This window comes from Lathyrus oleraceus, chromosome 5 (assembly GCF_024323335.1).
Source record: "Lathyrus oleraceus cultivar Zhongwan6 chromosome 5, CAAS_Psat_ZW6_1.0, whole genome shotgun sequence".
Taxonomy (NCBI): domain Eukaryota; kingdom Viridiplantae; phylum Streptophyta; class Magnoliopsida; order Fabales; family Fabaceae; genus Lathyrus; species Lathyrus oleraceus.
In genome coordinates, this window is record NC_066583.1 from 378,553,423 (window position 1) to 378,567,959 (window position 14,537).

Consider the following 14,537-nt stretch of genomic DNA (forward strand, 5'->3'; position numbering starts at 1 on the left):
GTACTTAGAAAATTTTCAAATATGTTTGATTTTCCAAACTTCCACCTCAAAATTCATCATGTTCCTAGATTCAAATGTAAAAGTGTTCAAAATGAAAGTTATTCCTCTTGATCCCACCTTTCCAAAAAGTCCAAGATCACCTCATTTAGACCAAAATTGAGGGATTGCACATGACTCCTTTATGGGATTTGTTTTGGCAAGTTTTGGATTCAAATGATCATTCCTCTTTGCATGCTTCCATGTGATGACCTCAATACTCTTTGTGCATGAATTGAAATTGGATTGCATCATTCTTTAGGCCCAAATAATTGCCCATGCATCTATGCACCTTAGTTTCCAATTTTAGCAAATTTTCAAGTGGTGCAAAAATCAATTCCCTTGCCTATTTAAACAAGCTCATGGCCTCAGAAATCACACACACCTTGCCCAAGCTTTGCCAAGAGAATTCAAAACCTCACATCATAGAATTACTTGAAGATTTCTTTGAAATCAAGTTTGAATTTTACCTTCTGTTTTGAAGTTCAATCTCCAAGGATTCGTTGCCTTTTTCATCTCAATTGGTTACTGCAAGCAAGAGGAGGAAGAATCAAGCAAATCTAGATCAAGATCAAGCTGACTTGAAGCTACTCGAAGGTGAAATTTCAGAAATTTATCTTCTTCGGTTCTCCCTCATTTCTCAATTATTTTGATTGATTTTTGGTTAGCTGAAGTCCTATCAATGTAGGCAACAAGATTGAGTTGCTTTGAGGTCAAATCGAAGCAACTCAATTCATGATCCTCAAAATTTAAATCCCTGTATCTCTTAATATATTTAAAATTGGAGAAAATTGAGGCCAGATTCGAGCTCCTAAGCATTTTCTCTTTAAAATAGTGTCCTTGTTTTTCATTTTTCATTAAGTTTAAGTTGGACCAGTCCGGTGGAGGTCACCGGATAAGATGACCAGAGCTAGGCTCCGGTGGTGAGTTGGCTTCTTCTCATCCATCTGATCTTGGTCCAAGGATCTAATCTCAGTCTCCACTTCTGATTATCACGTGTGTACACGTGTTGACTGTAGTACATGATGGAACGCGCGTTTTGACCATCAGATCTGTAACCTCAATTAATGAGGGAGATCTGATAGCCTTTGTTTTTTTTTGTATTTTCTGATTTTATGTTTAATCCTTTTATTTTTTTTAATTCATATTAATTTCATTTTTAATCCAAAAAATATGGGACTTTCACCAAAAAAAATTAAATATTTTCCTCTTTCATTTTCTGAATTAAAATTATTTTTTGGAATAATTTTGATATTTTTCATGAATTAAATGTTTTTGTGCATATTTTTAATTGTTTAAAAATACTCCTGATTTTTCAAAAATGATGAAATTTTTTGTCCAAGGCCATTTGACCTTGTTTGGCCTAGGATAAATCTCTTGGCCATTTATTTGGTGTTTTGAAAGAGATTTTAGGTTTTGACCAAATTAAATTGTATTTTAATGCATTTTTAAATTTATTTTTAATTGATTAATTGTGTAAAAGTTGTGTTGAGTCATATTTATGGTCTTGTAATGTTTGACTATTTGTTTGATAAAATTCCTCCCATGACCAATTTGTGTTTCTCTCATTCCTCTTCCCCTTCATCTTCATCCATATTCTTTCCTATTCCTTTTATTGACCAATGAAATCTCACAATGACATTGTGTCAGATGAACCAATATAAGTATGGATGAGATAGGTTCATCCCTCTTGATCTTTTCTTTTAGTGTGTGGTATGTTTTAGGAGTTTGGTTCATTATACCAAATCTCTAACATGCATTAACACTTAAACTTTTATTGTCCGACCTCAGATAGTTGTGACTTCTACATAAGTCCAATTACGATTGCTTAACATGGAGCTAAATTTAACCCTAAAGGCATAGCATTTTAGTAAGTAAGATTGTAAGTCTCCCATCCTTCATGGTATTGTGTGGAAATTTGACATTTTTTTCCTTCCTATGGAAGATGTCTTGGTTTAAGGATTCATGCTTGTGAATGAATGGTTGAGTGTTCTTCAAAGAATGACTTAATCAATTAAAAAGCAAAACACCACTAACACTTAACTATCATTTGACTAACTCTTATTAATATTGTTTTACTTTCAAGTCATTTACTTTATGCAATTTAATTTTCAGTCATTTATCTTTCATTGCCATTTACATTTCATTTAACTTGTTTATGTTTATGTCATTTTTACTTTGCTCATTTGAGCCATATCTTGTGATTTGTATATCTTTGTTTGTGCATTTTGATCTTGTTTGTGGTCTTAGGACCTTAAAACACTTAATAAACAACAAAAACCCTAAAAAATGTTTGGTGGACTCTTGATCTTGCTCTGAACTTTTGGACTTAGGATTATGCAACATTCCCTGTGCAAAAAGGACTTCGTCAATGCCAAAATTCTGAAACCAAGTGATTGTGAACTGAGCCTTCATCTGATGCAAGCCCTGGACCCTATTTTCATTTGTCACTTTGTCTTGATGCTAATTATTATTTTGATCTTGTGTCTGATGTTTTCTTCTGAGATGATCAAGGAATATTTCTTCTGATACGTGAGAAGACAAAGAAGACTATTAGCTATGGGATTTACTTGCTTGGATGTGCCTATCTTTATTTGATGCATTGATCTTTATGATGTCTGATATTGCTAATTTCTTGTTGATTATTGCTTGATTCAAAGTCCAAGGGAAAATGGGTTTCTATATGACATTCTTGTCTGTTGGATTGCATCTCATTGGTCAGATCTTTTCAACTCTTAACTTTTAATTTTATGCTTAGGATAACCTCTTCATCTCCTCCCACTTCTTAAATTTCAAAATCTCTCCCCCTTTTCAAAAACTTTCTTTGCTTGTTATTTTAAACTTAGACCTTATTTCAAGTAGAAACTTTGGCCTTATGCCATTGAATTTTTGAACTTCTTTTTCTTAAATCAAACTTGTAAATAAATCTAATCATATTGACTTAAAATTTCAAAAGACAAAAAGAACTAACAATTTCATTCAAATTTTTGGCCCTCCGTGCCTTTTCATTTAAATTTTTGGTTAAAAGCAATTCACCAACTTTGAAATTTTTACCACGAACTACGAGGTTTTGATCCCTCATTTTTATGTTGGTACGTAGGCATAAGTCTGAAGGTCTTGTCAAACACAAAAATATAATCAATAAATTCTTTTCTCATCCCCACACTCTATTTTTCTCAAACATCTTTTATACCGAAAACACATACACACGTAAAAAAGGGCTCCCTAGGAGTATCTAGAACACTTTGGGTGCTATCACCTTCCCTCTGTGTAACCAACCCACTTACTTGTAATCTCTGGCATTTTATTAGTTTTGATTTGAAAACTTCTTATCTTTGGATTTTGTTCGTACTTTTCCCTTTTCCTTTGGAAATAATAAAAGCGCGGTGCCGACTCTGGTTTTATCGACGTTGAGCTTGCCCATAGCTTGATGACCTTGAATTTACCGCTACAGCTACACGAATATGTAGATGATCTTGCCGACTCCGGACCACACAAACAAATCATTTTACTTTTTCGATAATTGTTGTTTGTCCATGGAAATTTTGAGAATTTCCGGTATTGTATACTAGATTTTTTGAAATTTCCAGTATTTTTTACCATAGTTTCCCAAATTTCCGATATAAATACGTGAATTCTGAAAAATGTAAAAAATTGCGTATCGAAAATTTCAAAATAACTACACGAAATTTCATTTTTATAATTTTGAAAAAATAAAAAATTATAGAAGAAAAGTAAAATTTAAAGTGTAAATATTAACAAAGATATTTTGAAAATATTAAAAAAAATTAAAGGATATCAAGTATAATTGGGGGTTTGAAGGAAAAATTATTGTGATTCAATGATTCATGATCTAGTACCTTGATCGGATTAACATTGCTATTTACTCGTATACTAATTATTTTACTTTATTTATTCCTATAATAAATTTGATCTCTCTAATTTAATATTTTAATATAGAAATAGGCAAATGCTAACATGTGCCCCAAGGGCACATGTTAATGATACACTTATAGAAATATTCTCTTGAAGCGCGTGCATTTGATTTCTTGAAATTTAAAATTTTGTTTTCTTCCACACAAATTTTTTAATAGTAGTAACCTTAACTTGTGCCCCAAGGGCACAAGTTAGCAAGACCCATAGAAATATCATTAATGATCCTCATTCTTCAATGATGCCTAAAAAATAAAAAATAAATAAAATTTTATAAAAGTAACCGGAGTTACAAAAACCACTTGAATCAGCCAAACAACTAGTCAATGAGTAGTTTATACAAAGTGGCCAATCCCTCACAAACTTAGAGAACAAGTAAATTAAATCCTAACTAAGAGATGTAACAACACATAATGGAGACAGATTACCTTCTACTATAAAAACATTCGTAAAAAAATAAACTAAGTTGAAGGGAATAAAGATAAAATAGACCTTTTAAAAAAGATTACTTTAATAAAAATGAATTTAGTTGATATGCATTAAATTTTTATAATTGTTTAACTTTATTTTAATTATAGATATAATTAGTCATCAAATTTTTTAACGTAATTTAATATTTTGCTTTAATCTATTAATTAAGAAACGTTATAAATTTGTTTCTTAACTTCATTTTTGTTTTTTATTTGATCTCTTCCGTCAATTTTTAGCAAAAACACGGTTAAAATTACAATGATTTTGTTTTCGGGAGTTTTTAACCTTCAAAAATAAAACTCTCGCAATTTAAACAGTATATCAATTTTTAACTACATTAATTATATATAAAATAACACATGTAAAATAACACATATGATGTGAATAGTTCTGAGTGTATAATTTATTGTTAATACATATTCCTCTAATTTTATTTATAAAAAAAAATATTTTTTAAATTCACTAAATAATAAATGTATTTGGACTAACTAATATTTCAGATATGAATTAAAAAATCAAAATTTTCTTATAATATATCAATTAATGAAATTTTTACAAAAATAATCCATTTTTTAAAGGAAAATCCCAAAATACCACTGGTTTCAAAAAAAATCCCAAACTATCCCACTTTTAGGAGGAGTCGCCAATTCAATTGGCGACTCCTCTTAAAAATTGAATGGAGGCGCCAATTGGATTGGCTAGGGCAGGTGCCCTAGCCAATTGGATTGGCGCCCCTGTGTAGGACTTAAGAGGAGGCGCCAATTCAATTGGAGTCTCAGTGTAAAATGCTATTTTTGTGTTATAAATAGATGCGTTGTGTGAGTAATTGTTCCACATCTCAAATAATCATTTGGCAATCATGTTTAGTGTTCGTCGCCGATACGGTAAGGTGATTTATGCGAGAGACAAACCTCAGATGCTGATGCTGTTCTGGAACATCACTACTTTCGATCAACTGAAGAGGGAGTTGGTTCGTTGGTTAGATAGGAAAATACCAGAAGGGGAAAAATTAGAAGTATTGAGAGACTTGACAGTATCTTTGGTTGGGTGTGAATGAAGACTGATAAGGATGCTAGGGAAATGATGTTCGGTCGAGACGACATCAATTTGATTGTTGTAATCAGTTAGAAATATTTTTGTTTTCAGATAGCTTATTTTGTACTGATGTTTGTTGTGAACCTCGTTGTAACAAAAACTTAATGATATATAATGATTGAAGGTTACAGAAATACAATGTTACAAAAAGCTTAAGACCTAAATGATGCTCCTCGATTGGGACAGTTGTTCTTGTTGTGTCCTGGTTGACGACAGATACTACATAATCTTATCATTTTATCTGTGGAATCCATCTCTGTTCTGATACGTGTGATGTTTGGCATTCCTTTTTTCTTTCTACGCATCTCGTCATTGTGCCAAACAATATCACCTTCATATGGAGGCCAGTAATCCTCCATTGATAGTACTGAGAAGCTTTGATTATATACATTCATGACGGTGTCGACCTTATACACATCAGATAAATGGTTGTAAGCATCTTGACGAGTATAAGCGCATGCTGCAATGACATGGAAGCAAGGTATGCGGGAGACCTGGAATTTTCCACAATCGCACCAACTTCTGTTTAGTCTAACAGCGTAGGCTAAATTTGGTCTCCCCTCGTTGTGGTCCATTGTTTCCTGGACGCTGAAATTTTTTCTATGACGGTCAAAGACTGTTACAGTGTGTGTGCTAGCTTTGATGCTCTCCTCTTTCATGACCTTCATGCAACACTCATTGAATACTTTCCCGGACATTAACACCGCACTCCATCTTTCACCTCTGGTTGCGAACGTAGAAGCCAACCTATAATAGGTTGATCTTACCAAGGCGATTATTGGCAGATTTCGAATTCCTTTGAATACCCCATTCATGCATTCCACAAGGTTTGTTGTCATGTGGCCCCATCGACAACCTCTGTCAAATGCCCTTGTCCACTACTCTACTGGTATGTTATTTAGCCATCTCCCCGCGTCTTCATTAGACAGTCTAATTTCATCACGATAATATTGAAATGACGGCTGAGTTAGAGCATACCCAACATTCACCACCTTCTTGCGAAGATTCTTATCTTTTATAGCACGCATGAAGTTTTGTGCAATGTGTCTGATGCAATAGACATGGGTAGAAGGAGGATCATGTCATCCGTTGTCATGGTTGTTGTAGGCTCTCTCAATGGCAGCATGTGTATCAGAAATCAAACAAAGATTGGCTTGTGGAGGCGCCAAGGTCTTGCATGCATGTCCATATGGAGGCGCCAATTTGACCTAGGTCTTGCATGCATGTCCCTATGGAGGCGCCAATTTGAATGACGACCCCTCTTAAAGGTTGTACATGGTCGCCAATTCAAGTGGAGACACCATGCAAGCACAACTTTTCATGCTCCCATCCATTTGCCTATAAATACATCCACTTCATCAACATTTCTTCCACACCATCACTCTCACTACTTCTTCTATAATACTTCTTCTACAATTTCATCTGCAATAACTTCTTGTAGTTTCATCTACATCAACCCCCCGATACTCATAATGGGCGAATCACATAAAGGAACGGTTGCAAACATCGCAACATATGTAAGTTTTTTCTTTTGTTAACTTTTTATCTTTCATCTTCACCAACCCCCTTTTATTTTAACATACCAACTTAGTCAAGTTTTTTGTTCTTTCTTTTATAGGATGTATCAAGGTTCCGAACTCGGATCCACGAATATGTCCATATGGACCCGATGATTCAACCTTATGTTGAACTCGCCGATTTTGGTCATATAAGCAAGATTTTGTCTTGGTCCATAGATAACAAATTCATTATAGCTTTATGCGAAAGATGGAGACCAGAAACGCACACATTTTGGTTCCCAACCGGTGAGTGTACCGTGATGTTAGAAGACGTCAACATGCTTTTGGGACTACCCATTGAAGGTAAGGCTGTTAATGGTAAAACCAACTATGCGAATTCAATTTGCATGGATCTCTTGGAGACTGATTTGTTAGATGATAACGCAAGAGGTCAAGGTATACTACTTTCACGCCTTAAGTCGTACTATAATAGTTTATACTTAGATGAGCATTCTACCGAAGATGCTCGAATAATAAAAACTAGGTGTTATATTATGCTGTTAATTGGCTCGTTTCTATTTCCCGAAGATAGTGGTTCTAGCATGCATATTATGTATTTATCTTTACTTAGACATGTAGATAGAATAGGAAGTTACAATTGGGGATCTGCTTGTCTAGCCTATCTCTATAGCTCCTTGTGCAAAAACTCACACAAAGACACATCTACATTTTCTGGATGTACTGTTTTGCTACAAACATGGGGGTTGGTCAAGACTACCGTCCCTAGCACCCGTCAACAACAACCCTTTCACATTTCCGTATGCACAAAAGTAAGTTGTTTAAATTGCTATATCTTTACTTACTTCTTTAAAGATTATTACCTCTAACTAATATTTTTTTTACTTTTTCGTGTAGATGGTCTGCACGTGGTATGAGTTACAACAGATGTCCAAGACACTGTATTACTCAGTATCGCAACCTGTTGGATCACCTTCGACCGACAGACGTAAGGAAAATAACTTAATTATTTCGTTATATTTTGTTAACTTCTTCTACCTTGACTATAATCCAATCTTCTTTTACATTTCAGTTTATTTAGCGTCCATACCTTAATTTGGATCATGACCATCAAGTCAACGCTGAAGACGCGGCCGTATGGACTGCATGCACCCGATAATACGGTTCACAACTATGGAGATGCACAACAGTGATCGTGTGAAGCTGCAGTTCGGTATGCCCCAAAATATCCCAGATCCCCCAGCTAGCCTAGGAGAATGACATCTGCGCAAAGTTAACGATCAATGGAACTTCAATCCATGGCAAAGCTTCGCAAGATCGGAGTGTCGCAAATGGAAGCACTGTCATGATCATGTGTTAACTGACGCAGTCATGCCAACTGAAGAAAAACCAAGTCGTACTTATATGGCTTGGTACATATCAGTTGGTTTTCAGTTCATTGCCGAAGATATGTACTTGTACGACCCACACCAGATGACTTACACACCTGACACCTCAACATCAAACCACCAACAACAGTGTCAGACCGGATACACACAACCCCATGTCCGTCAAACATTCCGTTCAACCAACACACAAACATACAACCAAAACATTCCTTACACCCAACCCCAATACCAAGAGCATACCCCATACCACCACCAACAAATTGACCATCAACCTGAGACTCAACATCGCTTCGCACCCACCCTATCACCCTACCAAAGTCGCCTAAGCCAGAACACCCAACGATCATTCAACACCAACCGCCCCTCCTCCTACCGTAGCCAAGAAGCCCAAACCTCACAAAACCAAAACATCCAACAACCCTATCTCTACCAAACACCCCAACAACCTTTCCAACCTTTCCTCGACGCATCGCTCACACCCATGTCTCCCTTCAACCGTCTCGGTCGCCCATCAATGAGTCAACCATATCCCAACTTCTCTGGCATGCGTTATGAGCTCAGATACGGCGGTACACCATCAATGCATACTGAAGACTATGCTGACTTGTCTGACTACCTCAACAGACCTTCTCCTGTAGTTGGTAGTGACGCTCCTGGGCCCTCAGATGCTCAAACACCGGTACCGAATCATCAACGTGGGTTAGGGTCATGGGTTAGGGTAGCTAGAGGATGTAGGACCGGAGGTCGGTTAGGTGATCCCGGTCATCACCATTAGGTTTCTTTGTGTAAACGACAAATTTTATTAATATCAATTGGTCATATATCAAATTTATCTATCACGTATACCATTTATAAAAAAAATAGCATTTTACACTGAGGCTCCAATTGAATTGGCGCCTCCTCTTAAGTCCTACACAGGGGCGCCAATCCAATTGGTCAGGGCACCTGCCCTAGCCAATCCAATTGGCGCCTCCATTCAATTTTTAAGAGAAGTCGTCAATTGAATTGACGACTCCTCCTAAAAGTGGGATAGTTTGAGATTTTTTTTGAAACCAGGGGTATTTGGGAATTTCCTTAAAAAAATGGATTATTTTCGTAAAAAATTCTCATTAATCTCGTAAAAAACAAGTTCATCTTCTTGCCATGGAATATTTTTGTCATGGAATATTTATTATATCATTAGATTTAAATTGAATACTCAATAAAAAGAAAAGAGAAGAGAGAAAGCACAACAACAGTGTCTCAGTGTTCACCAAAATTTCATTCCTCTCCGATCCATAACATAACATGCCCTCAGCTCAGGATCCATTCTACGTTGTCAAGTCCGAGATTCAAGAATCTGTAAGTTTTTTCTTCAAATCACTTAGGGTTCACTTTCTCCTAAATTCGGATACCTAAAATTGGAATTTGGGGTTTTTAGTTAAAATTGAAGTGTGATCTCAAACTGAAATCCGGATATTGCTAAAGGAAGTGTTAAAAATGTTTAATTCATGAGGTTTGTTCTTGGTGGGATTAGTTAGTTCGCTATTGTTGTTGTAGGATAGTGTTTGATTGTTTGATTAATTGTTGATTTCAGATTGATAATTTGCAATCGAGTTTTGAGCAATGGAAACGTGCTTCTGATGCTGCGGAGCAAGTACGTGTTACAAAGGAGGTTCTCGCCGGATGCGAAAGCATAGAGTGGCAGGTAGATTCATTGGATGCACATGCATACTGGTTGAAAAAATGGGTTATCATAAATTAGGTTATTTAGTTATTCCATAGTGTTATTGCATTCATTTGCACAGTTTTATGTGCTTATTTTTGGAGGGATTCTGTTGGGAGGAAATTGAAATGATTTGCCCTTCAAAGTTTAAAATATTTCAACTATCACTTTATTAAGTTCCTAGAAATAGGATTTGGAGTATTTATAAAGAGAAAGAAACAAGTGATCTTCAACATGTTTTTGAGTTTATTATTCTTAAGTCTTGGAATTTGGGTTGGGCCTAACTCAACCTTTCAAAACCAACCGAAAGTGAGGGTTGCCCAAGGTTAGAATCACTACACAAACCATATCTCTAGGGAACGTGGGACTAAATTCAACCCTTCAACTATGTTGTTAAACTCGGATAATGGCACGGTGCCGGTACGACCATCTCAAAAAATGGAATGGAACACAGAACGGAAGGGGCGTTATTTTAGTGACGCGGACACTAATATATTTACTTACTAACACATACATAAGTCTTAAACAGAACATACTTTCAAATTTCAATGAAATTAATAAAAAAACAAAGGCTTAACTAAAGCCTCTAACAAAAGCTGAAGCATCATGTGGAATGTTATTTAAGAAGATGAATGGAAGCTAGAAGGAGAAGAGGAGCAGAGAAGGAGAGTGATAGGTGTGAAGCAAAGAGAGACGTATGTGTTGTAGATTCAGAAGTTGCTGAGAGCTGTATTAGGGCTATTCTTTAATGTTAAAATGTCCAAAATAGCCCTCAGCGTGTTAAAATTAAGGGAGAAACCGGACACGGCAGTCTCAGCTGTTCCAAGCCGCGTAACCACTGTTCCGCGCCTTTTCTTACTGATTTTTCGGTTGTTCTGGCCACGTCGCCCAATTGTACCTTTCTGGCGCGGTCTGATGCGTTTTTCACCACTGTGCGGTTCTGCGCCGATATATCGGCCGTTTCGGCCGAGTTTAACAACTTAGCCCTTCACACCCAAAGCAATGAAGGTATTGGAGGTTGCAAAGAAGGCAACCCAAACGGCACAGTTAGGTAGCTAGGGGTGGACCACAATATGAATAAAGAAGGAATTTCCAACGCAATATTTGCAAAATTACATAATACTAATAATTTTAATATGAAATTATTAAAAAAATTTAAATTATATTATACTTATTATTTTTCATTTTACCCTTTTTTTCCTTCCCCTTGTTTATTTAAAACATCTAAGTAACTCACGGTTAAGAAAATCATTGTCTATCAGTCTATCCTCTTATTTTCTCTTCCTTTGCTTTCACATCTAAAACCTTAAGATGCCCCAGGCGTGCTTGCTAGAAAGGTGCAAAAAATGAAATAGAGTTAAATAGAATATTGAAAGGTTAAAATTGATATTGTTTGGTAAAGCGTTGAGAATGGGTAGAATGTCACTTTCAGCTTATTTTTATGCTACACAAGAGTCTCGAAAATGTGGGTGGAGTGAAAGTTAATTGCATTTCACTGTAATTAATAAATATCAATGTACTAAGCTAGTCCAACATAATTTTCAATTCAAATTTTCTACTTGCTTGCTTCATTTCAGTCCAACAAACATGAACGGACTCTACTTTCCACCTAGGGCTACTTTCGTTACACATAAAACAGGGATAATATTTGCTTTGATTCCTTTCTTTGTCCTACTCGATCTTTAACTTTGCAACCTAACCTATAAACAGATGCTGAAGTATTTTGTTTTGATAGAAAGGTGGATGAATTGGAAAAAGCCATTGCTGTTGCTTCTAAGGAACCTTCTTGGTATGGCATTGATAACGTGGAGATTGAGAATCGTAGGAGATGGACAAGCAGTGCCCGTACTCAGGTATCCAAAATGTACGCCCAATTTTAGTTAGTTGGGAAGATGCAATCAATTTTTTTCAACTATCTGTATAGTGTATATTTATATTTACTTTTGTACCTGTATCATACATAAAGATTAAAGGTTTCTTTCTTGCTTGCTTAGGTTGTCACAATGAAGAAAACAGTGGATGCTGGAAAGAGCTCAAGCACAACAAGCATTAACGGGATGCACCGAGAACTAATGAGGCTACCGGATTCCTACCAAACTCATACATCCAACCATAATGCTGCCAATGACAATGATGATTTCATAGAATCAGAATCAGATAGACAGATGCTTCTTATAAAGTACTCACTTCCTCCCTAAAATCATATGCATTACATTTCTCATTTGGCATAACATTCCTCATTTAAAGTGACTTTTGTTCATCTGCATGAGATTAAGCTCTAAACATGGTCACTTATGGGTTATTAGGTGGAAAACAATGTTTTGATTGTTTGTGATCTCTCCAATGTATTAAATTATAATGCCCAATCCAATCCTTGTTCTTTTTCAGGCAAGAAATGTGTGATCTTTCCATGTGCATTAACTTGTGCAGAAGTACACATTTCTTATGCTTCTTCTTTTTTGTTGAATAAAGTGTGATTTTAAATTGAATTGATTACACCTTTGTATGTGTTTCGTTGAATAAAATTGTCTGCTTTAATAATTTCATTAATTTTCGATGTCATTATATTCAATAAAAAAATTCTCATTATAATATTTAATTGATGTTTCGATCTACTAGTCGTTGTAGATTCTGTGGTAAGGAGAGTAGATCAAATGGAGAGAACTCAAACAACTAGAGGTAGAGGTAGACCTAGAAAAACTATAAGAGAAGTTATTAAGAAAGATTTCGAGATAAACAATTTGGATATAAACATGGTCTTGGATAGAACATTATGACGAAAGTTGATCCATGTAGCCAACCCCATTTAGTGGGATAAGGCTTGATTGTTGTTCTTGTTGTTGTTGTATTCTGCTTGATAGCTTAGAAATTTGTCTGGGCAGGCTTATGATTTCAGAAAATACAATCAGATTTTGGTTGCTATTTTAGTTTTGATTTATTTTACATCTATTTGGAATAATGATAGGCAACAGGATGATGAGTTAGATGAACTTAGTTTAAGCGTGCAAAGAATTGGAGGCGTTGGACTCACTATCCATGAAGAACTCATGGCACAGGTAAGGGTTTAAATTCGAAAGCTTTTACTTTCTGCGATTCTTAGTATTCTATTTTTCTTCTAATTATAGAATACTAGATAAAACATGTGTTTTCTTTAATCTTCATAGATAAATGTAGTGTTCCTGTGCCTTCATAATTTCTCATTCTAAAATTATCAATATCTTATTGCTTCAGGAAAAGATTATAGATGAACTCGGTAACGAGATGGATAGTACATCAAATCGTCTAGATTTTGTCCAAGTGAGTTTCTCTATGTAGTTTTCATTTTCTCATTGTAATGTTACTCTACTCAGTTACTCTTGTGAAGAGGTAAAATGATGCTCTTATATTATACTTGCAGAAAAAAGTGGCAATGGTTATGAAGAAGGCTAGTGCTAAAGGCCAGATCATGATGATATTGGCCTTGTTGGCTTTGTTCATTTTCCTATTTTTCTTAGTCTTCCTTACATAGTCAGTGTTACTGTGTTGTTTGTATATGGAAACTGATCTCATTTTTATGTGGAGAAAGAGGAAATACGCATACATCTATGAAGAATCCTTCTTGTTCATGGTTTCTGATAACAGTAGAAAATTCTTTTTATGATGGACAAAGAGTGTAATGTACTTTATGATTTATAATAGGATTTTAACTCTGATTAATACTCTACTAATTTGCTTTCTAATTATAGCTCATATAACTATAAAAAAATTGACCCATAATAAAAGTGAAACATGTAATATTGTTATTGTGGGAAAATACTTGTTCACTTCAAAAGTCTACAAATAAATCTAAAGTAAATTCGACTTTAATTTCCACATTTTTTATTTATTTTCATTTTCATATGTTTAATTTTATAATATTTTTTGTTCTTGTTAGCAAAATGTTTTAAATAGGTAGATGAAATGACAATAATTATTTTGCCAATCCACAGTTATGAAATTTCGGTTTTGAAATAATTATTTTACCAATCCACAATTATGAAATTTTGGTTTTGAAACGAGGGTTGGTATTCAATTTAATAATTAATAATAGGGTTAAATATGTTTACGGCTTTCTAAATATTATGAAATTTTGCTTTCAAAATTGGTATTCAATTTAATAATTAATAATATTATAAAATTTTGGTTTCGAAATTAGTATTCAATTTAATAATTAATGATAGGGTTAAATATATTTGTGGGCTTTCTAAATCTCACATAAAAAAATTTATTCACATTTTTGGTCCCTTATGCAATTTAGTGACAATTTTTACAATTTAGCAATAGAACAATGACTGTTTTAGCGACAAATTATTACTTTATGATTAAATTAGCGATAATTTTAGAAACGATTTTAATATTAGAGACCAAAAACAT

The 14,537-nt window shown here is 34.8% G+C and overlaps 1 protein-coding gene across 1 annotated transcript; it reads left to right on the forward strand.

Moving 5' to 3' along the window:
• The first annotated feature begins 9,596 nt into the window (after nucleotides 1-9,596).
• LOC127084910 (syntaxin-61) lies at nucleotides 9,597-13,848 on the forward strand. Its single transcript, XM_051025430.1, has 7 exons — nucleotides 9,597-9,781; nucleotides 10,017-10,127; nucleotides 11,885-11,998; nucleotides 12,140-12,324; nucleotides 13,111-13,201; nucleotides 13,377-13,442; nucleotides 13,543-13,848. Exons 1-7 carry the CDS (start codon nucleotides 9,728-9,730, stop codon nucleotides 13,651-13,653), a joined length of 732 nt encoding a protein of 243 aa, XP_050881387.1. The 5' UTR covers nucleotides 9,597-9,727; the 3' UTR covers nucleotides 13,654-13,848.
• The last annotated feature ends 689 nt before the right edge of the window (nucleotides 13,849-14,537 follow it).